At 38.4% G+C, this 24,180-nt stretch overlaps 1 protein-coding gene across 1 annotated transcript; it reads left to right on the top strand.

The window, feature by feature from the left end:
• The first annotated feature begins 10 nt into the window (after positions 1-10).
• On the top strand, positions 11-23,524 carry LOC126475455 (transmembrane protein 170A). Its single transcript, XM_050103333.1, has 3 exons — positions 11-565; positions 645-750; positions 21,320-23,524. The coding sequence occupies exons 1-3, from the start codon at positions 481-483 to the stop codon at positions 21,513-21,515; spliced, it is 387 nt and encodes a 128-aa protein (XP_049959290.1). The 5' UTR covers positions 11-480; the 3' UTR covers positions 21,516-23,524.
• Positions 23,525-24,180: the final 656 nt, after the last annotated feature.

The following is a 24,180-nucleotide window of genomic DNA, read 5'->3' as shown; positions in this document are numbered from 1 at the left end:
TTATGCGTCTTTGGTGTCGGACCAGAGAGTTCAAACACGTTATGGTGGCGAGGAGTAAGGTATGTGAATGACATGAAATTGTGTTCGGTAGTGTTTTCTCCGTATGTAAATAGGGGACAAGAGTCATCATGATCTCCCGTTTCAAAAGGTACTGGCATTATCATTTACCGAGGGTTCTACGGCAGAGACCCGATGTCATGTTTTCCTTTGATAGTTAAACTTGCCGGACTTTTAACAACAAAACAATTTGAATAGCAGAAAGTAAATAATTCTGGAAGAATACTGTGCTCATTTTCATGCGCTGGTAGCGAGGGGGCGAGGTGGTCAAGGTCGAAAATTAATGTTCAGGAGCAACAGATTTCAGGCTTTTCCAAACTCTATTCGACCTTTATTATAATGGAACAACTAGAAATAACTTTATACGACACTTGAAGTTTAAGAGAGAGAGAATTGTTTGGATAAGCAATTCATCACTTCATAATGTCAACGGAGTCACAAATTCCAGAGGTTGATAGTGGTGCTACTATAAGTCTCGCCCAAAATGATCCACTGAACACTTTTGCTGGTAAGAGCCAAATATACCTCTACTCATTTGCTGAAGCCACTGGTAAGAAGACATAGGTAATCGTTATGCTTGTTTCCAGAAATGTGGTACCATGTGTTCCTCTGGGCACTTCTCTCTTCAGTCTTCGTCCATGCAGTTGCTGCAGCTATAGCATTTGCAACACTCAGGAAACACATTTATGGCAAGTAAGTTTGCTATTGTTTGACAAAACCCTAGAAGTCAATGCTGTTGGTGTTGTGTTGACTTATATAACTGTTGTGTATTGTTACTTGCAGAATACATGCCGTGATGTATTTTATGCACATACCCTCACAAAATAACACAACACTATGATGAAATAATATGTCATTCCCTGGAAGTGGAACATTTTTAAGTAATTAGCGGGAACTAATGACGAATGTATTTTTATTTGGAGGAATAATGTTGGGTGAAGTGATGTTAATATAAGAGATACAAGGAAGATATTACACGGAGGAGGCAGGAGATTCAATTTTGCAGTAAGAAATTGTCGAAGTATTCAGCCACTTTTAATGTAGAGCAAAGCAATCATTGGCCATGTGTTAGGTTTGGAAGTGTGTGACTTAATGTTTTGATGAACTTATCCTGTGTTCTAGACTCCCTAGTTCTTATTTGATAAAACTTGTTGGTAGTTGGCAAGGGCCAATATTACACCGCTGTGGTACTATATAGTTCCATTACAACTAGTAGTGAATATTTTCATATATTGTTGGACCTTTTCTTTCAATATGTGTGAAGGAATTCTACGCTCTTCACGTGAGTTTTTACCAGCTCTTCAGAGAAAGTTTGTTATTATGTGAAGCAATGAAAATAATTAATATCTTCAAATGCTACTTTTTAGAACTGGACATATTTTGTAAGTCACTTTACTGCAGTTGAGCATGATGGTAAGGCTCTTAGATGAAACTTGTAAAGATCAGTTACTTCGTAGTCTTTTCTATGCTTTTGTACTTATGCTTGGTCCGAAACAAAACATAATTACTACTGTTCATGCAAACTAAGTTGACGCTTGGTACAGTGACTGACAGGAGTGACAGTAAATGAGAAATGCATTTACCATTGTTCCCATTAGCCACTGTGCAGGGTGTCAACTTAGTTTGTGTGAACAGTCTGCTTTGACCAAGGACGTCACCAATATGGTGGGAACGATCATTCACAACTACTCCCATATCACGTCTATGACATCATTACGTAAACATAACAAACACAAAAATAAATCAAAAAACCAACAAACACGTATTTCTCCAAAAAATATGAGGGGGAGTCAAACGAAAACCTTAAATATTTTTTAAAATATTATTTATTGTGCAGAAGTGGTACAAAGCTGTATCACTTTTCAACATAATCTCCCCCACACTCAATGCAAGTCCTCCAGCACTTACAAAGTGCATAAATTCCTTTAGAAAAAAATTCTTTTGGTAGTCCGCGCAACCACTCGTGCACCGCATGACGTACTTCTTCATCAGAACTGAACTTCTTTCCTCCCATTGCTGCTTTGAGTGGTCCAAACATATAGAAATCACTTGGGGCAAGGTCTGGCGAGTATGGTGGATGAGGAAGACACTCAAAATGCAGGTCTGTGATTTTTGCAACTGTTGTACGGGCAGTGTGAGGCCTTGCATTGTCATGTTGCAAAAGACACAGTCTGCTGATAGCAATCCATGTCGCTTTGATTTGATTGCAGGCCACAGATGATTTTTTAGGAGATATTTGTATGATACACTGGTGACAGAGGTCCCTCTAGGCATTTATTGTTCCAAAATGACGCCTTTTTCGTTCCAAAAGAGTGTCAGCATAGCCTACTCTGCCGATGGTTCTGTTCAAAACTTCTTTGGCTTTGGTGATGAGGAATGACGCCATTCATTGCTCGCTCTCTTCATTTCCGGTTGGTGGAAGTGAACCCAGGTTTCATCCCCAGTAACAATTCGTGCAAGAAAGCCATCAGCTTCTCATTCAAAGTGCCATAGTAGTTCTTCACAAGCATCAACACGTCGTTCTCTCGTTTCAGGACTCAGCTGCCATGGCACCCATCTTGCAGACACTTTGTGAAACTGGAGCACATCATGCACAATGTGGTGTGCTGACCCATGACTAATCTGTAAACATGCTGTAATGTCATTCAGTGTCACTTGGCAGTTTTCCTTCACTATGGCTTCAACTGCTGCAATGTTCTGTGGAGTCACAACTTGTTGTGCCTGACCTGAACGAGGAGCATCTTCCACTGAAGTCACACCATTTGCGAACTTCCTGCTCCATTCGTAGACTTGCTGCTGTGACAAACATGCATCACCGTACTGAACCTTCATTCGTTGATGAATTTCAATAGGTTTCACACCTTCACTACGCAAAAACCGAATAACAGACTGCCATGTGACGGTATGTGTACATCTGCACTATGCTGCCACCCACAGGCCATTCTGCATGCTGTTTGTAGCACGCTTACCGACTTATAGGATAACGGCGTGAAATTTCAATTTGTTATTACAAATTTAAGATTTTCATTTGACCCACCCTCATATAATGAAACTAATGGGACAAGCAAGGGAAATTTGGGGTTTTTGGGTGGGAACAAACTAAAAATTAACACATGCCACTAAACCAAACGATAAAATAAAACGATCACAACCTTCCCAAAATCAACCAAAAACAATATCCTCTGGAATCGAACACTTCCCTTGACTTATGTGTCAACAGAAACTACCGGTACCAAATCATGAAACCCAAAACTACAACCACATCCACAATCATCACTACCTCAAAAAACATAAACCAACAAAATTGGAATCAAACACTTCCCTTGACCTATGTAGGTCAACAGCAACTACCGATACCACACTATAAATCTCAAAACTTTCACCACCACCACAGTTAATAGTACCATAAAAAAAGCCATAGAAAATCAAAATTGGAATTGAACACTTCCCTTGACCTGTTATTCTTACATCTCCACATATAGCTGTCCCTGGTCAGAGACACCGGAACTTTAGTAAGCCTCATTTCTTCACGACACACTGAACACTTCATCCAAAAATCCGAATAGTTGAAGAAATTTTATTAGAGACAATGCACTGTCCCCAATCATCGCCGACAACCGAAAACTGTTGACCTTGTCAGTCATATCCATACCTACCAAAGACATAAACAAGGCAATTTACCAAAATTCACAAATGAAAAACAGAAAAAAAATTACAATAACGTCGACATAACAAAACCAAAATTGTTAACTCACTGAAAAATATTCCGCTGAAAGCACAGTCACTACTGATACCACACACGTGCAATAATACTACACAAATGAACCCCGTATTCCACATAACATGCTACCCATAAACACACCACCAGAGAGAACCACTGACCCAACAATACGCCACCTATAAACACGCCACACACGCAAACTAAACCAAAAACACATAAACACACCACCAGAGAGCACCACCGATCACATCAAAACGACACCTACAAACACGCCACTCTCACAAACTAATTTCCACACCGTCATGACGTCACATACAACAGCCTTACGTCACGGGTCAAAGCAGACGGGTGGAATCGGATGCTTCCGTTGACCCCAGAAAATAGTCAAATATATAGGTAAACGTTTTCAACAACTTATCAGAACACTACTTTCTTATGGATAATGTAGTGAAGCTTAAGACTGAATTAAAGAACTTTCAACTTGGAAACTCCTTTCGCGCGTAGAGGAGTCTCTTTCAGAACTCTTTAAATTTACTTTTGTTAGTTAATGTGTAATTAAAATTGGCACTGTAATACAGTAGTGTCATTTCATAGTGTTGCACTTAAATTAAATGTACATCTTTGACTTTTTTCCTCATCGCAGACCTGTCTCCTTGTAGCCCGTGTGACAAGTGTAATGTACAAATATACTATAAAGTGCTGGCAGAATGTAAATAATTTAGAAATAAAGGAGACCATCCAGTAGATATCAGAAGCATCGAGCCACTGTGACACACACAAATTTTCATTTGTGTGCCTGTTCATGACTCAACACTTATGCAGTTCAGTGAATGGTCTCCTCTACTCTTAAATTATTTCTGTAGTGTAATGTGTGTTTGACACATAGCTACTCTTGGTTGTATTGGGGCTGGTATGGCCTTGCTTTATTCTGACCTGAAAACTAATATACCCAACCAGTTATAAGGGGATCTACAGTTAACTGTATAATCAGAATCAAGGCATAACTTCTCATGTTTCATATAGTCATAGCATTGGTAGAGATGAAGAACACTAAAATGTTAAGAAAAAACTCTTGGACCTGTCTGATGTCAAGTACCAACTATTTTTATTTGCATCTCAGTACATCAATCATATTCCATGAATCCCATGTAGGACAGTTCCAACAATAGCACCCAGCAATAGTCAACAGGTGCAAATAGCAGTCCTATAACATTTCATCAGGTCTGTGAGATGACAAAGTCAGAGAACTGTTTCGTCACAGTAGTTGGTATTGCAGGAGATTCAGAAGTGATACTTTTAATATCAACATAGAATGTGCTACAACATTGAAAGTAACTGGTGTTGAGTGTGCATGCTGACCCACATTTACTGTATTCTTGTTTAAGTGACTCTCCAGTAACCCAATAAACCTTGGTATAGCATGTGCGAAGAGAGGTATGATGCCAGAGCAAATAGAAATCACAGTTGTCCAGGCTCATTTGTCCATACAGTATGCTGGTGAATTTCCATGTTCAGTGTTTGAGACAATAGTGTTCCTTGTTTGTGATTTTCATAGGCCGTGTGTTCGCTTGAGCTATTGCCAATGGAGGTGATGATCCATATTACAGTGGCAAAGAGTGCTCTTTGCTTCCTTGTATGTCTCAATTTTCTGTCAGTAGATATCTGCAGGTAGCAGTAGTTGTCTTTGTTTACTACTTTGGCAACTGTCTTTACCGTAAAAATAATTTATTGTCATGAATTCTACCACAGATAAATGTTTGATGCTCTATGTCCACATGTATACTCTGAAAGCCCCTGTACAATGTGTGGTGGAGGGTTCATTCTTCAGCTGAGGATGGATTGGTCAATGCCATTGATGTTTACATTTTTGGAATCCTTGCGAAACAGATTGGAAGGTGGGTGAGAGGTGGTCAATAGAAGTTTGCGATACCTCCTGTCTGCTTTGCACAGTAATGTAACTGTATTGTTTTGCGTGACATCATGAAGGCGAGTTGTGTTTGAAATGGATTGTGTGTGCAGAGAGCAGGTTTGAATATGCTGTGGTACTATGTAGTGTGGAATGGTTATGTTTCTAAAGTGTTTGTGACTGATGTTAGTGATTCCTTGGACTCCTTGAGTGCGGCTTGTGGGAATAATATTGGGAAAGTTTCTGGTGGTTTGTTAGTGAGTTATTTTGATGGGTAATAGATTCATTTTCAGGCTTGGAATTATTAGTGCACAATATTGTTTACGTTTGGAGATTTCATTTTATGTGCTATTTTTTGTTAGTTATGGATATAGCTGCTGGTAAACCTTTCAGGATGTGAGGTCATGGTCCAAGAAACTCTTCCGTTCCTGATGATGTTTCCTCTAGGACTGTGCTCGACATCTTCAGAGGTATTCCTCCACTGAGTCTTGCCGACTGACTGGTTGGACATCCGAGAGCGACGTATATACTGTAGGAAAGGGGGCATGGTCGAAGTAACACGTGATAAGCAGAGATAATTCTTGTCAAAGATAAAACTTAACTATCGCTTGTCATCTTGTCAAAGATAAAATTGTCTGGAGATTCTGCAGAGCTACTGTCCATATGTCGCTAAGTTTCATTGCCTCCTCTTTTCTGTTAAAATTATCCTGATGCTTATAAAAGTCAATGGCTTCTCTGCATAGTCATGGATAACAATTTGACTTTGTAGATAAAATTTCTGTTTCAGAAAACTTCACTTTGTGGTTTCCTGACTGAAGAGCATGCTCTGCTGCAGCTGATCTCTCTATTTTTCCTAGTTGGCAAAGACTTTTGTGCACTTTTAGCTGTGTATTTATGCTCCTCTTGATAGTTCCAAGATATACTTTACCACACGTAATTTCGTATACACCACATGTCGACAGAGGAGGGCATTTATCTTACACAGATCAAAGTACTTGATTTATTTTCTTTGTTGGTCTAAAGACCGGTCTCATGTCATGTTTCTCCTAAAATCTTACCAATCTGATCCATTACTTTTTTAATAAAATGGAGAGTAACTGTATTTTTCCATCATCGTGGTTTATCCTTGTTTTTAGTCTTCTGTTCCTTTGTCATAAAATACTCTTTACCTCTTTCCCTGAGTAGCCATTTTTCTCAAAGGCTTGCTTCAAATGTTTTATTTCAGCATCCAGGTGTTCCGATGTGCATATCCGTTCAGCTCTATTGACAAGACTTTTAATGACACCTCTCTTTTGTTGTGGAGGGTGATTGGAGTTTTTATGCAAATGTCTGTCGGTATGTGTTACTTTCCCAAAAACTTTATGTTCCAAAGTTCTGAAGTTTGGAACATAAATTTTTTCGGAAAGTAACACATACTGACAGATGTTTGCATAAAAACTCCAATCACCATCCACAACAAAATAGAGGTGTGATTAAAAGTCTCCTCGATAGAGCTGAACAGATATGCACATCAAAACACCTGGATGCTGAAACAAAACATTTGAAGGAAGCCTTTGAGAAAAATGGCTACTCAGGGAAAGAGGTAAAGAGAATTTTACGACCAAGGAACAGAAGACCAAAGGACAAGGATGAACCATGACAACAGAAAAATACAGTTTCTCTCCCTTTTATTAAAAAAGTAATGGATCAGATCGGTAAGATTTTACAGAAACTTGACATCAGACTGGTCTTTAGACCAACAAAGAAAATAAGTCAAGTACTCTGATCTGTGAAAGATAAACACCTTCCTCTGTCGACATGTGGTGTATGCAAAATTCAGTGTACGTGTGGTAAAGTTTATATTGGAACTACGAAGAGGAGCGTAAATACACGGCTAAAAGAGCACAAAAGTCTTTGCCGACTAGGAAAAATAGAGAGATCTGCTGTAGTAGAGCATTCTCTTCAGTCAGGAAACCACAAAGTGAAGTTTTCTGAAGCAGAAATTTTATCTACAAAGTCAAATTGTTATGCATGACTATGCAGAGAAGGCAATGAAACTTAGCGACATATGGACAGTAACTCTGCAGAATTGCTATACAATTTTATCTTTGACAAGACGACTGTCGATAGTTGACTTTTATCTTTGACAAGGATTATCTCTGCTTATCATGTGTTACTTCAACCATGCCCCCTTTCCTACAGTATATATGTCGCTCTCAGACGTCTGACCAGTCAGTCGGCAAGACTCAGCGGAGGAGTGCCTCTGAAGATGTCCAGTGCAATCCTGGATGAAACGTCAGAAATGGAAAGTTTCTTGGACCACGACCTCACATGCCGGAAGGGTTACCAGCAGCTATGTCATTCGGTCATGAATGCCTTCATTCTGTGATCAGTTATGGATATGACAGTGATGTTCTCAAGTAGGTTCCTGCAAGCTGCAATGAGGGGATGTGTTGACCATGATTAAATTCCTACGGTTACTTGGTTTAATTGCCAATTACATGTAGTGTCACATTTGAGGAGAAGGTAGGAGATTGCTGCATCTTGGGCCAGCGTAAGTGGTGTTGCCTGCAGAACAGTGTATGGCTTTAAATCCACAGGAACGTCTGGTTTGAGAATTCTGGGCTGTCCATTCGGGAGATTATGTTGATGACACATTATTTCTGTTATTGCTAGATAGACGAATTTGCATGCTGGGTTACTTCGGTTGGTAAGTATGTATGTTTATATGTTCAATCAGGTGTTTCTTGTATATCGAAAAGGTGTTAATGCAATTTTTTATGTATTTTTGTGTTGTGCCCATAGTAGTTGGGGGTCTAGTGCAGCAGGGGATACAACCCGTCGGCTTTGGACAAGGACGTCACAAGCCGCCAGAGAGCAGTTTACCATTTTCGCTTTTGCTGTTATGTTTCAGTTTAGTTTTTTTACTGATTGCTTAATAAAGTGGATCTGTTTATCCTATCTCGTGAGATTTTTTTTTTTTTAAAGTCAAAAAACACTTATCAGCCACTGAAGGGAGCTACAACACTAAGAAGAATCGCTTCTCGATTGGCCACTTGTGACGTCATTGTCCAAAGCCGACGGGTTGTATCCCCTGCTGCACTAGTCCCGTAGTTGGTAATTATGTTGGATAGAGATTTGTAGGTATCGTGGAGTTTATTTAACCTACATTGGTGCAGCTAGTTTTTCAATATTAGTTAGGTGCGTGGGTTTTGGTTTTGTGATACAATGGACTTCAGTTCAGTTACGTAGGTCAAGTTATGTGTTTGGTACTGTTTGGTACTGTTTGGTTTTGAGGTATTGTTGGTTTTGATTGAGCTATAGAGATAAAGTGAAATTCCTGGTACCGGTTTCAGAGCTACAGTATGTGCGCATTTTGTGTGTTACGTACAACTTTGGTCTCAATGGCAATGAGAAGTGGGCTACAGAGTGGTGCACCAACTGTTGTTGTTGTAAGGCTGGGCAAAGCAGAAATGGCTAGCGAACAAAATAACACAACCAACAGGTGATTTATTTAATAACTTGTATTTCTCCAAGCTTATAAAGACTCTTTAAAAATATGGCAGCAGTAAAGAGAGTTCAGCTGTCACAGTGTTATCTAGGATAAGGCTCACTGTAGTAAAGAATGAACGATTGAGTCTTGAGATGCATTTAGGTAGGGTTTGCATAGCGAAGTGGCTCCAAGCAGGAGTGGGTTGAGGGGCTACCACTGGTCGTCCCATATTGTGGCAGCAGAGGGCGCTCGAAGTACAGAGCTCTGAGGTGTGGCTCAGCAGACATGCACCATTGGGTCCACCAGATCCTCCGGGACTGCTACCGGTGTCAGGTGGAAACTTGCCATTCCATTACCAACTGTAGAATACCAGAGGGATGGTATCTATGTGTGATCCCACATTGTGGATTTGTGGTCTTTATTTGAGCTGTGTAGATCACATGAAATTTCCGGTATTTCTTCTTATTCTCTCCCCCCTCCTCCTCCAGATACTAGTTTTCTTAAATGTCACTTTGTTTAAGCTTTTTTGCTTGATTTTTGCATTGATATTTGTTTTTGTATGTCTTCATTATTAGGATTGTCATATTTAGTTTTTCCCTGTCCAAAACTCCCATCCCCATGGTTGCCCCATTAGTTTCATGTTAGTTCTGCAGTTAAATGTTGTTCATATTATTTGTCTCTTTTCATGTATGAATGAATGATGTCATGGCTGCCATATTGTATAAGCTTGAAATAGGGATGTCTGCCATTTTGATGAGGTCACGGGTCCAGACCAAGACCTGGTACCATGAACTTCGGTTATACCAAAGAAAGGTGCTGTCTGATGTGAAGCTGTGAGGAGAGGTTGAGAGTTGCGGCTGGATAAACTGAACCAGTATGAACATTGGCTACGAAAGGCGAGGTTCTGTGTTAACGTCCCAGCACAGCGCGCAGTTTCAATCTGCCCGTAAGTTTCGACATAGATGTTGTTGCTCATTCCCTTTTTTCAGTGTTACATTGACAATGACACTAGAGTTGTATCTGTGTTCCGCATTCTCAGGCACATCTTGGACTGTTTTGTAGCCTATTTCTCTTGCAGAGATTACTGATTGTGACAGTTTTTCTGGTTACCCACTTTGAAGTGTAAGCCAACAGAATAGAGGAAAGGTCTAGACAAAAGGCGAACATATTTTGTGCAGTTTTTTAGTCTACAGGGATCAGTTTGAGCCTTTGATACTACCTGTCGGCTTTTGAGCCTTGACATCATAAGTTTGCGGATTGTTGGTTTGATTTGTTGGAGGTTGCTAGTCGCATTAGTTTATGCTGTGTTTGTAGTCTGTATAGGGTTTGTGGAGAACGGTGTGATTTGTGCTGGTGAAGGCATGTGAGGTAAGTACATGTTACCTCTAGTTTGTGCTCTAGCCTGGTTTGCTTTCTCTGTGCTTTTGTGTTGCGTAGTTTGAAATAGCTGTCAGTTAAGTTCAGTAACTGTATGTTGTGACACGAAATGGAAGATTTACAGTCCATAGTTACTTTTCTCCAGAAGTTAAACGTGATCAGTGATTACTGCAAATGTCATATGTGTTCAGAACAAGAAGCTGACTAAATTATCTACCAGTCGTTCTTCTGACGGATATATGTGGAGATGTCCACGTGGTTATTTGTGGTAGTCAGTCAGCAAAGTGGTTTTGTTTGAATGATTCAGCTTAGTTTGTCAGTTGCAGTTATATTAACATATTATTTTTTATGTATGTTCTGTCAGATATGCTGTGCATGAAACAGATGTCAGTGAACATACCATGATTGATTGGTTTTCATTTTGTCATGTAGTATGTGGGAAAGGTAAGGTTTACACTGGGTTTGTTTTGTTCATGACATTGGCTTTTGCTTCTCTTTTGTGATTTTAGAAGGTTTTTGTTGTTTTAAATTGATTTTGAAGAGGGATGGCTTTTTTTAATCTCACCTAATAAGTTGACTTTTCATTTTTGTTTAATTGCTATGATAGTTTACTATCTGTATTGATATCTGTTTTTGGGCTTTCCTGTCGAGCTATATAGGTGAAGTGATGTTTTCGGTACTGCATTTTGTTAATTGCTATGTCTTTTTGCTGTTTATGTGTGTGTATTGGTTTTCTTTATTTTTATCAGTCTTTTGGGTTGAGCTGTATAGATCAGGTGATGTTTTCGATACCAATTGCAGTTAGTTAGCAGTTTTTATTGTGTCCGATACCAATTGTTGTATCATGCTTTTCTTGTTGCTTTTGTGTTAAGATTTTCATTTATTGTGGTTCTTATTTTAGATTTTATTTTGTGCCTACCCAAAACCCCCAATTTTCGACTGTTGCTCTGTTAGGTCCAACATTTATTGCATGACTCCATAATTGATGATTTTTTGTTTTATCGAGGGCTTCAGTTTATCTGATACTTCGTACAAGATAGCTGCTCACTACCATATCCTCCATCACTGACCAGAGCTCTCACTTGTAAAGATATGGAAATGTCAGCAAGATTCTCCCTTGGGACAGGAGGGTTGAGGACATGTCAATAAAAGTGGCTTTCTAAGTGGCTCCTGCACTTTGCCATAGAATGACAATTAAGATACTTGTTGAATTTCTGCAGCAAGACGAAACCATTACTTGGATAAGTAGCCAGAAATAATTGTCAGTGAAATTTGCTTAGAAAGCCAACATTCTTTTATTGTATTCCCAATTACATTTTTATCCTGATCTGTTGTTCTGATTTTTGTTTTTGTAATTTTTCATTTTAAATATTGATGTCCCAATTTTACAACTCACAAGGTGAATCCAGTGAAAATCTTTTTAAGAATTATTTGTTGTGTGTGCATCACAAAACTACCATCACTGTTATTCATAACCTACAAAGTTTTTGAATTCCCTTGGAGTAGAATTCATTTAGGAGACACTGCAACTATTTGTGCACTGTATGGTGCACAACTACATTGAACAGAACTGCTGATAGCCCAATGTTTCTTTTAGTTGTGGAAACATATGTAAATAATTCTCGTAAAGATCTAGTGCATATAACAAATGGGAAAGACAAACTTCAGATATCATCAAGTAGACTGTGAAATTGGAGAACTTTCGGGATAATGTGGTGTGCTCATCCATGACTTAAGTTTACAGTTCATTCAGTGTCATTACTTGCATCTACATATATGCTCTGCAAACCAATATGAGATGCCTGGTAGAGGGTACATCCAGTGGTAATAGGCAGTTTTTCCATTGTGATGTCGTCAACAGCTGTGGTGTTTCCTGGAGTTATGATGTGATGCCTGATCCAGGTGAGGACGTCAGCCATGGATATTTTAGTGTTTCAGACTTGTGACTTTATTCATACCATTGCTGAATCAAACATGCATCACCATACTGGAATAACATTCTACATTGAATTTAAATAGATTTTATGTCTTCACAATGCAAAACATTGTTCATCGCCGGTGCAAGTGTCTAGTAGGGGGCAGCAGCTTGTACAATGTTCTTGTTTGGTGTTCAAGCACCTGCACGATTCTGCCACCTAGTAAACAAGTGACAGGCTGATAGGGATTTGCTTACCAAGTGACAGGCTACTGGTGCTGTTTTGCTTAATAAATTCCACAATAGCTGTCTTGTCCTAATTTTTGTAGTGTAAGAAGTTGTACAGAGTGGTAAATTGACAAATGGAGTATCAAATTGATGGGTGTGAGGTCTAGTTTTGGAATGGAGAGGGTGGTGAGGAGGGGGGTGGGTGGATTAATAGCTTTAAAAAATCGGGGTAATTAAGAAAAACTTAATTAGTGATTTGAGGGGAAAATTGAAATATTTCATGAAACAGCTGAAATGAAGTATCAAAGTTCATCTCTTAAAGGCCTAGCTAATTTGCACATAAAAATTTATATTGGTGTGATATTTAATTGTGGAGTACTAAGTCCAGCACATTTTGAAGACAGAAGACACTAGGAAAACAAATGAAATTTCAATAAGAACAATCTTTTTGAGCAAAACTTGAAAATAAAAAAGTTGGTCATACGTTGTGTGAAATGATTTGTCTAAAAAGAAATAAAATAGATTAGGGAATATGTCAGATGCTTTTGAAAGATGCCCAAAATCATGCACAGCAAATGAGGTGCATCAAATGTTTCTTTACTCTATTTTATTTCTTACTTTTAGGCAAATCATTTCACAAAACATTTGACCATTTTGATCCTCTCTTTCTTTCACACACACACACACACACACACACACACACACACACACACACACATATACATGTGTGGTTTTCATTTGGATCAAGCATATATTTACACTGACAATGAGATGTCCCCAGCAGTAGACAGTAGGATTGATAGTTTGAAAATGTCCATACAGTGACGTTAATGCTCCTGGTATCACACCCTGCAGCCATTCAGCCTGGGGGGCCGTCATTTGCAAATAGCCATTGGGGAAAAGAAATTGGAGTTTCGTATGATGCTCCGGAGCTTAAAAAAAAAAAAAATACAGATTGCAGTTGCAGTCAAGTCTCCGAAGGAAGCACTCGACAATCCACAACATCCAGAAGCAGATGCACCCAGTATGACAATATCAGTAATTTTTGAGAGGTGCATATGGGGCCTGAAGATGGCATATTGAGTTGTTGAAAATGGTAACGAAAACAAAATAAATTAACTTCTCAATTTGCATGGCTGTTTGGTGAATTTGTGTGTTAAAGAAAAATATGGATTGTTTGCGTAGTGTAATGGTCACAGCAAGGGCCTCCTGATCAGGAGGTTAAGGGTTTGAATCTCATCTGAGGCTTCGAATTTTTTTGTAATCTTTATGAAAATGACTTAGACCTTCAGTTAATTGGAATTTCAGAAGGCTGTGTGTGGTAACTCTGCTTAAGCTGCGCTGTTATTTATAGTATTTCCATTGCTATCATGCAGAGAAGGCATTGATTGTGTGTTGTAACTACCATACTTTATTTACAAACCAATTTCTACTAAGTTTTGAGACAGGGTTTTGTTATAGAAATTATTATAAGCACCTCACATTGGAGACTGCACAAAATTTTGACCTTCTGTAAAAATCTACCAATCTTTGGGGATTTTGCGATCGTTTAAATTTGGCATGCCCCTTTTTTTTAAAAAAAAAAAAAAATAAAGTGTTCAGGCGTGTCGTGTATCGTGGAGGATCAGCTCCATTGTTTGTTAATTTGTTTGACATAAATTTCTCAAGTGCTGTCAATAGTATTTCTTTGAATTCAAACCACATGTGTTCTACACTTACATTGTAATGTGGGAGTAGTGGAAATTGTGTATAAGGAAGGCACCAGTGCAGAATTATTATCTGCCTTTTGGAATAAATTTATATTTTGTGGGATTTGGGAGTTACAGTATTTCAGTCTTGCTATTACAACTGTGTGTTCACTAGTCCCTGTATCCATTTTTATGCTCGTTATTTCCTCAGGATTATTCATTGCTAAGAGGTTTAGTGTGTTTTCAAAACCATTTACTATTCGAATTGGCTCATGAACTAATTGTTCAAAATAATTTTCAGAGAATGTGTTTAGCACAATTTCGGATGATGTTTTATGCATACCTCCAGATTTAAACATGTTTTTTTGCCAACATATCAAGGGTAAATTGAAGTCACCACCAGTTATATGAATCAGGTACATGTTTGAAATTAGACTCAAGTTTTCTTTGAGTCATGCAGCAGTCATATTATCTGAGTTTGGAGGTCAGTAAAACAATCCAGTTATTACTTTATTCCAACTGTCAAGAATGAACTCTACCCATACTAACCCACAGAAATTATGTACTTCAATTTCAGTACAAAATAAACCACTTACTGTTTTAATGTTTTCTTTGTGGACAGTGAGAGATCATTCTAATATATAACACATATTTTAAATCACATTGTATTGTAAGAGTTCCAGATAACAACAGTTATAATAATTGTGTTATTGGTACGCCTATTACCTAATTACCTCCTGGCCATGCGCATCATTGCCTTCCCATAAAGATTACCAACTTCACACAAGGCTCGCTGGTGTTGCAGTCACAAATCTGAAGACTGGTTTGATTCAGCTTTCCACATTACCATATCCTGTGTGAGCTGTTTAATTTGTTTATATTGCAGCTTACATTCATTTCAGCTTGCTAACTGTATTCAAGGCTTGTTCTCCCTTTACACTTTTTAACCCCCCCCCACACACACACACACAAAACTTCCATCTGTTATCAAAATAACTTTTCCTTGGTGTCTCAGAATGTGTCCTATCAACCAATCTCTTCATTTAACCAATTTGTGCCTTGAGGCTCTTCTCTCTCTGATTTGATTCAATATCACGTCATTAGTTACTCAACTGACCCATCTAATCTTCTGCATTCTTCTGTTGCAGCACTTCTGAAAAGTTCTTTTGTTCTCATCTACTGTTCACGCTCCACATTTCTCTGTCACATAATGCCACAGTCTTTACAGACTTTCTCATTGGTTTCCATTACTGCTTATTTATTGTACAGATTGAATAACGTGGGAGATAGATTACCCTACAACCCTGTTTTCCTCCCTTCTCAGTTACTGCTTACCTTTCATGCTTTCATGTTTGACATCTGTAACTACAGGCTGTTTTTTTACAAGTTTTTGGTAACTTTTGCCGTCCAATAGCTTCAGAATTTTAAGAGTTTACTCCAACCAGAATTGCTGGTTCAGAACCTATAAAAACTGTAAGTGTACATTTGCCCTTCTTCAGTCTGTCTTCTAAGATAAGTTGAAAATACAATATTGCTTCATGTGTTCCTAAAGTTCTCAGAACTTGTCCTCAGTTCTTCCCCCAGGTTGGGTTTTACTAGTTGTTCCATCGTTTTGTCCATAATTCACGTTAGTATTTATCAAGTATGATGTATGGTACATTTATGAGGGTGTTACTGTAGGGAACTGTAGGTTATTCCTAGATTACATGTCTCGTATGTCCTGCAGACCAGATGGAACAATTTGGTCATGGTTAGTTTACCAACGATCTTTAATAATTCTGAGGGAATGTTACCAATTCTTGATGCTTTGTTTCCGCTTACGTCATTCAGTGCTCTGTCAAGTTTCTTGTGCAACGTTTTAACCGCTGCCTCATTTTTATTCACTTCCTCTTCACTTTTTATACACACATCAAAATGAGTTTTGCATCACCTCAGTTCCCAGAACTCCCGAAGATAGATGTTGACTGTGGATATTGTATCACAGACACAGTCCCTTTGACAGTTCAAAGATGTCACTAAACCCGCCCATAGATGTAAACAACCATGCATGAGCAGTGCCTATTAGATGGAGGGGGTCCGACAGCCGATCAGTTCCAATCACTCCACCAGGAAGGAGGTGCAAGGCTCATGTTGTCTGTAGTTCAACCATGCCTAGACAGTCAATACCGCAGTTCGATCACGTCCGCATTATTACTTTGTGCCAGGAAGGGTGCTCAACATGGGAAGTGTCCAGGCGACTTGAAGTGAACCAAAGCGATGCTATTTGGACATGGAGGAGATAGAGAGACAGGAGCTGTCAATGACATGCATTGCTCAGGCCGCCCAAGGGCTACTAGTGCAGTGGATGACCTCTGCCTATGGATTATGGCTTGGAGGAACCCTGAAAGCAGTGCCACCATGTTGAATAATGCTTTTTGTGCAGCCACAGAACATCATGTTATGACTCAAACTGTGCGCAATAGGTTGCATGATGCGCAGCTTCACTCCTGACATCCATGGCGAGGTCCATCTTTGCAACCACGACATCATGCAGCACGGTACAGATGGGCCCAACAACATACAGAATGGACCACTCAGGTTTGGCATCGCATTCTCTTCACTGATGAGCAGCAAGGTAGAGGTTCCCTGCTGTTTTGGGGTGGCATTATGTGGGGCCAACGTATGCCACTGGTGGTCATGGATGGTGCCATAACGGCTGAACAATACATGAATGCAATCCTCCGACCGACAGTGTAACCATATCGGCAGCATATTTGCGAGGCATTCGTCTTCATGGAAGACAGTTCGCACCCCAATAGTGCACGTCTTGTGAATGACTTCCTTCAGGATAATGACACCGCTCGACTAGTGGCCAGCATGTTCTCCAGATATGAACCCTATTGAACATGTCTGGGATAGATTGAAAAGGGGTGTTTATGGATGGCGTGGCCTACCAACCACTCTGAGGGATCTACATCGAATCACTGTTGAGGAGTGGGATAATCTGGTCCAACTATGCCTTGATGAACTTGTGGATAGTATGCCACAATGAATACCGGCATGCATCAATGCAAAAGGACGTGCTACTGGGTATTAGAGGTACCGGTGTGTACAGCAATCTGGACCACCACCTCTGAAGGTCTCACTGTATGGTAATACAACATGCGATGTGTGGTTTTCATGAGCAATAAAAAGGGTGGTGATGATGCTTACGTTGATCTCTCTTCCAATTTTCTGTACAGGTTCTGGAACTCTCGGAAACCGAGGCAACGCAAAACTTTTTTTTATGTGTGTATAATCTTAAAGTTTCTTTGCTTTATATAGCCTTTCTATACATTCCTTCCACTTTTCATTCCTCTCACCTTTGCTTCATACATGCATGCCATCTGAGCTTTTGATGTCATACGGATTCTTTTCTTTTCTGTGAAAGTCTGTATAACTTCCCTGTAAGTGACATACACCTTGCCTCTAGTCCTGATGTTTATATAGCTGTTCTTACTTTGCAGTTCCTGTCAATCTCAGTTTTTAATGCATCTATAATGCAGTTTTTCTGTTTCATTTGCTGTGTTGCTATGTTAGTTTCCTTTTTTCAGTCAATTTGAATGTATGTTGGGCCATCAAAGTACAGGGTGCGTCAAAAAAATGTATACACACTTTGAAGCGTCATAGAAAATTTATTTCCCATTCTACAATGTTAAATTTCTGGAAATGGAAAACTTAAAGTCCAATTGGAAAAACAAATGTACTTTGCAAATGTGATTAATTTTCAAACTGGTGGCCTTCAGCATCAATACATTTCTGAGTACGAGTCACCACTGATTCCGTACATCGTACCAAAGTGTCCAGTGAGATTTCTGCGCACACCGCCTGTATCTCATTCCAAAATGTGCCCTCATACGTCCCTATGATAGTGCGGTGGGGCGCCTCTTGCTGGAAATAAAACTCATCATTACCGTATAATGCATGAATGGCAGGGAATATGGAGTCAGCAAGCATTGTTAGGTACTGTATGTTATTCCAGTAACAGTACTTTCAAAGCAGAAAGGCCCAATGAGCCCCTTGCAGACAAACCACACCACACATTTACACCAGGCAAATTTACAGCCTTTTCAACTGTAATGTGAGGATTATCTTCAGTCCAGTACCCACAATTGTGCCTATTGACAGGTCCATTGAGTTTGAATTGGGCTTCATCTGACCAAATTATGCTACCCATAAATCCCGGTTCACGTCTCACCATCTCCTGAACCCATTCACAAAATTCTAACCTTCGCTCTGGATCGTCATCACTTAGCTGTTGCGCCAGCCTTGGAATGTACACACGAAACATAACATTACTTTCTCACAGATATTTAACCTTGTAGAACAGGAAATAAATTGTCTATGACAGTTCAAAGTGTGTATACATTTTTTTTTGGCGCACCCTGTATTTGAGGTTGGCTTTATCTTTTTGCATAGCTTTTATATCCACATCCACTTCCATACTCTGCCAACCACTGTAAAGTGCATGTTAGAGGCTACTTCCTATTGTACCACATATAATGATTTCTTCCCATTCCATGTCCAAAATGTACTTATGGGAGCAACATGTAGAGGATTGTAATACATTCTTTGTTCTCTCTTAATACTGGAACTTGAAGATATGTAAGTAGGCTATTATGGGATAATTGACATTTATCTCCCAGCATCTGCCAATTCAGTCATTTCAGCTTTTTCATAATACTCTCTCATGATTCAAACAAATGTCTTACATTCAAGCTGCCCTCCTTTGTATATATTCATTATCTTGTTGTCTCTGTTTGTTAAGGGTCCCCCTACACTTCAGCAATATTGTAGAAGCAGTCTCCTTTGCAGGTTTGTTCTAAGTGCAATCCCCTTTCTAAATGGATTCCATGAACCAATATCTGCCAGCTACCTTACCCACAGTTGAGTCTATGTGATCATTCCAGTCCATACCCCGACCGATTATTACACCTAGGTGTTTTTATAAGTTGGATTTATTCAGTTGGTGTCTCTTTGATGGTGTGGTCAAAGAATATTACTTTCTGCATTTTGTAAAGAACACATTTTACATTTCTGGGCATTTAAAGATAACTGCCAGTCTTCACACAACTTTGATTGAATCTTATCAACATCTGAATGGATATTAGTGCAGACTCTTCAATTAATATATCATTGTAATTACTGCATCATCTGCAAAAAGTTTGACATACTGTTAATGTTGTCTTCCTCCCACTAAAATGTAACATTAACAGCTGATGTCCCAACACATTTCCATGGACCACACATGAAGTTACTTTTACGTCTGTAAATTATTCACTATACAGCATAAAATGTTACCTCCTTACTTCCAAGAAATCTGTAGCGTAGTCACAAATTTTGACCACTGCCATGTACAGTCATATTGCATTTTTGTTAGTAAAGGTTGGTACTGTAAGGATTCTGATGTTTTTGTCGGATTCAAGAAACACAGCGTCCACGTTACTGCCTTGACCCATAGCTTTCAGGATGTCATGTGAGGAGAACAAGAATAAGGTTCTGCGTGACAGTTGCCTTCAGAATCTGTGCTGGTTGGCATGGAGGCAATCATCTGTTTAAGATATCTCATTACGTTTGAATTTACAACTTGTTCTTAGATTCTACAACAGCTGGATCACTTCTACTTGTCTGGTAGATGGGTTTGACATACACTTTCTTCCAGTCATTGGTCATGTTTTTGGGTTTGAGTGATTTATGTTCGTAATGGTTAAGAGTGGGGAAAAGTCAGTTGCAAATTTTGTATAGAATTTTATAGGGGGTTCCATTGGGCACTTTGACCTTGTTCAATTTTAGTTACTCCGGATTTATTTAATGCCAGTGATACTAGTACCCATATCACTCATTTTGTCAAGATACAAGAATCAAACTTTGGCAGTACTTCTGGGTCCTTCTTTCCAAAGAAAACTTTGAAAATGCTTTTGCGTAATGATCCTTAGTTTTAGTTTCTGTGTCATCCATGAGGATCTAGACACTAACTTTGGTGTCACTGATAGCCCTTTTGTGTGACAGGAATTGAGACAGGTCTTTAATAATATTCTGCTATGGTATTTATTCACTGGTTCATGCATTCCATATTTGACAACCAAACACATATCATTCTCTCTCTCTCTCTCTCTCTCTCTCTCTCTCGCTCGCTCCTGTTTGTTTCACACCTATTGTGCTCCTGAAGTCTTGTGTTTTGTTTTACACCTATTGTACAACAGTCACTGTTTCTTTATAAATTTTGTTACCTAGACTGTATACCACAGAGGTTCCCCCCTGCAGAGGTTAATATGTTGGCTTCCTCATTGAGATAACACTTCTGACTCTTTATTTAGTTTACATAATATGTTAGCCTTTGCACTTCTTTTAGTTCATCCTCTGTTGCTTTCAGTACTTCCTTCAAAGCTTCCCATTGTAATTCATCCCCTTTTTCAGTCAGTTGTTGCGTCATGCTGTCTTTGAAACTCTGTGACCTCCATTTTTCATAGTATAATTTTGCTTTAGTTGAATTCCATTATTTATTTGACTTAAGATGGGGTAAAAATACTGTGTTTGAAATTATATGTCCGTAATGCTATCCAGTAGTTCCATTCCTGCCTTGTAATTGTAACTGCCTCTTCAATTTCAGTTATCTTCATTTTTAAAGTGTAGTCTAGTTTCTACTAACATTTATCCAGTATGACTAGGAAAATCTTCCAGCAGTATGACTAGGAAAATGTTACTTACATAAATTCAGCCTATTTTTAGAAGTATAGTGTTATAAACTTACTTAACGAGGTACTCAGTTATTGATTCAGTACTGATCTCTCTCCATAATGGGAAGCCTTGAGCTTGCTTTGATTTTGTTTTTTAGAAGTTTTATGTTGATTGTAATTCAACATATGACTCCTAACTGTAAGTGTGAAATTTAATTTATTGCATTGTGTGTAGCATACTAATCAACATTATTTTTCAGGTTTTTCCCAGTCTTCATCCTAATCATGGGTGTCTTAGCACCTTTGACTTCAGGTGTGGTAAGTAGTGCTGCTGTGGCATTTGTGTACGACTCCTCTAATATGCCAATGCGGGCATTATATGCATTGTTCTGGGGAGTTGGACAAACTGTTGTGGCAGCCTGCATTGGTCTCACTCGGATACTTGCAACATTATAACAGCCAACCATTAATCTCTATGTTCTTAAGCATGAAAAGCGAGCCATCTTCAACTGAAATATCAAAGCTTTAAGCTGCAACAGAGATTTATACTCAGTGTCCTTAAAATATGGTAAATTCAGAAGTTTCTGTCTCTCAGACTCTTGCTGCACTAGTAATCAGTGACAGTAAACAATGACGAAATTGCTGTTTTTTATTCAATAGTTAATGTTATGTTTCTAAAATTAATTCTGTGTTGTAAACATTTGTGTGCTTGATGATTGCTCTAGTGATTATTCTCGGTAAAAGTGATTTGTTCTCCAATGTTAAGTAAATTAATTCTAAGAATTCTACATAGTTACACAATTTTAGTTCTCTCTGTGCTTTTTGATAATTCAGCCCAGTGAAATTTGACACTTCAGAGAAATACTGTATTCCTCCTCATACTTCAAAAGTTGCTACCACAATGTTTGCCTACTGTTATAAGCTTTTAATCCACGTGTTTGAAGACCTAACATCATTATTGTGACATACTGTTCTAAACAGATACCATTTGGCATTGATTATTGTGCTGGTTGTGTAGCATTAATAATTTATCTACGTCTTACAGATGCAGTGTCTGTGATATGTGTGAAAAATTTTCTTTACTACTATTTTCTGGCAGGAGGTTTGAATAACAGAGATTGTACTTATTTTTCTGTTGTTGTCCCAGTAATGCCCGTATTATTGCAATCTGGTCAGCATAGACATTAATCTTATTTTATATGAAAAAAGCATTTGTATAAATTTTATTGTACATATAGTGTATTTTGATTTAATTAGTACAAAAGCAACATCATTGCTACGTTAAAAAAAAGGTTTTGCTATGCTGACAGTTCTGTTGTTGGTGGGAACCAAATGGTAAGCTGTAGGCTCATTGTGAGTGGTTGCCATTTATAGTTGATCCCGCCATTGCAGCAACCATATTTCAAAAGTTCCTCAGGAACCAGTTCACTGAATTTGAGATTATCTTCTCATCCCTAATAGTCCTATTATTTAATTACCTAATGGATATTAAAGCACAAAATATTATATATCTTCAACTTCCTGTAATTTAATAAGATTTTCTGGAAATGCAAATGAGTCATGTACTTACTGCAGCATTCATAATGGTTGCACAGAATTTCTTGTATATAATAATGAAAATAATGTAAATATATATTGTAAGCTGTACAGATACATATTGTACAATATATTTTTATGACTAAGAACAGTGGATCATATAAATGGATCACATTATCATGAATTTTTTACTTTGTAGTCAATGAGAATATGTAAATACATTTGTGTATATATTGCAGATTATGTAAGCACATCATTGCGAGATAAAGTGGTTTAATTTTATATATGGATCAGATGAAACATGTTTGTTGTGTTTGTCATATATTAGGTTAAGTTTTTACCTTTTTTCAGAGAGACTGCATTTTAGTCTGTACGTGATAGGCAGTAAATTTTCTATATATAAAGCTATTCCTTTTAAACCCATTTTTACGGCTGATTCATTATAAGAATTCAGTTGTATATATACATTATCTCACTCAAAAAAGTTTGTAATATTGTTGTGTGTTTAATAAGTCAAAATGTGGTGATGAAGGATTGATCTCAGTCTCAAAGACTCATGTTGTTCACATGGTTTTCAAAGTATTTTAATTTTTTGAGGAAGTGTGTGTGTGTGTGTGTGTGTGTGTGTGTGTGTGTGTGTGTGTGTGTGTGAGAGGATTTACTGCAGGCTTCACTTTGTGCAGACTGAATAATGTATTGCTGTTTGTAAATTTTATAATAGATCCAGTATTATTAATAGCTTCCTGCTGTACAAGTCCTAAATGTTAAGCATAATTTTTGGATGGCATCCTTTGGTACCATACAAAAAGAAAACAAGTAAAAATTGTTTACCAATTTTTATAACTAAGAATGAGTCCAGCAGTTTAATATGTAGAAAATTGTTTGCACACTAGTTTTCAATATGATAAATATTGAGAATAAAATTTTGTTACAAGAATTTATAAAAATATTTTTTTGGAGCATAATTTTATTTCTGATTTCCTTTTCCCTCCTGATTCACAGGGTATGGTGAAATAGTTTTAATTGCAAATGATTCTGAATGTGCTTGTTGCTATTCAGTACCCATTACATGTTCTACTTTTTGAGGTGTGTGTGTATGTGGCAGGTCAGATTTTATTTCAGTTTGGAAAAAAACTTTTTGGAAGGTGAGGGGTGAGGGTGGACCGGGGGGGGGGGGGGGGGGGGGGGGGGACACCTGCTGGGTGCACCCTTATTCACAGGGTGTGTGCCCTGCTCAGTGCAGGGCTCCCTTCAGGCATGTAACCTGTTTTATTGTACTGTACACTATCTACATCTATGCTCTGCAAACCACCATGAGGTACATAGCAGAGGGTACACCCCATTGTACCATTTATTAGAGTTTCTTCCTGTTCTGTTCATATAGGGAACATGGGAAGAATGTTTGAATGCCTCTGTGCGTGCAGTAATTATTCTAATCTTATCCTCATGATCCCTATGTGAGCGATACACGGGGGCTTGTAGTATATTCCAAGAGTAATCGTTTAATGCTGATTCTTACAACTTTGTTAGCGGACTTTCGCAGGATAATTTATATCCATCTTCAAGAGTCTTCCAGTTCAGATCC

The sequence above is a fragment of the Schistocerca serialis genome, chromosome 4 (assembly GCF_023864345.2).
Source record: "Schistocerca serialis cubense isolate TAMUIC-IGC-003099 chromosome 4, iqSchSeri2.2, whole genome shotgun sequence".
NCBI classification, from domain to species: domain Eukaryota; kingdom Metazoa; phylum Arthropoda; class Insecta; order Orthoptera; family Acrididae; genus Schistocerca; species Schistocerca serialis.
The sequence above is the reverse complement of the archived record's forward strand: the minus strand, read 5'-3'. Positions and strand labels throughout refer to the sequence as shown.

Excerpts from the sequence above, each read along its gene's own strand:
- LOC126475455 (XM_050103333.1), top strand. The coding sequence starts at position 481 with ATGTCAACGGAGTCACAAATTCCAGAGGTTGATAGTGGTGCTACTATA. Across the intron at positions 566-644 it reads TCCACTGAACACTTTTGCTG|AAATGTGGTACCATGTGTTC; the intron begins GTAAGAGCCAAA and ends GCTTGTTTCCAG. Across the intron at positions 751-21,319 it reads AGGAAACACATTTATGGCAA|GTTTTTCCCAGTCTTCATCC; the intron begins GTAAGTTTGCTA and ends ATTATTTTTCAG.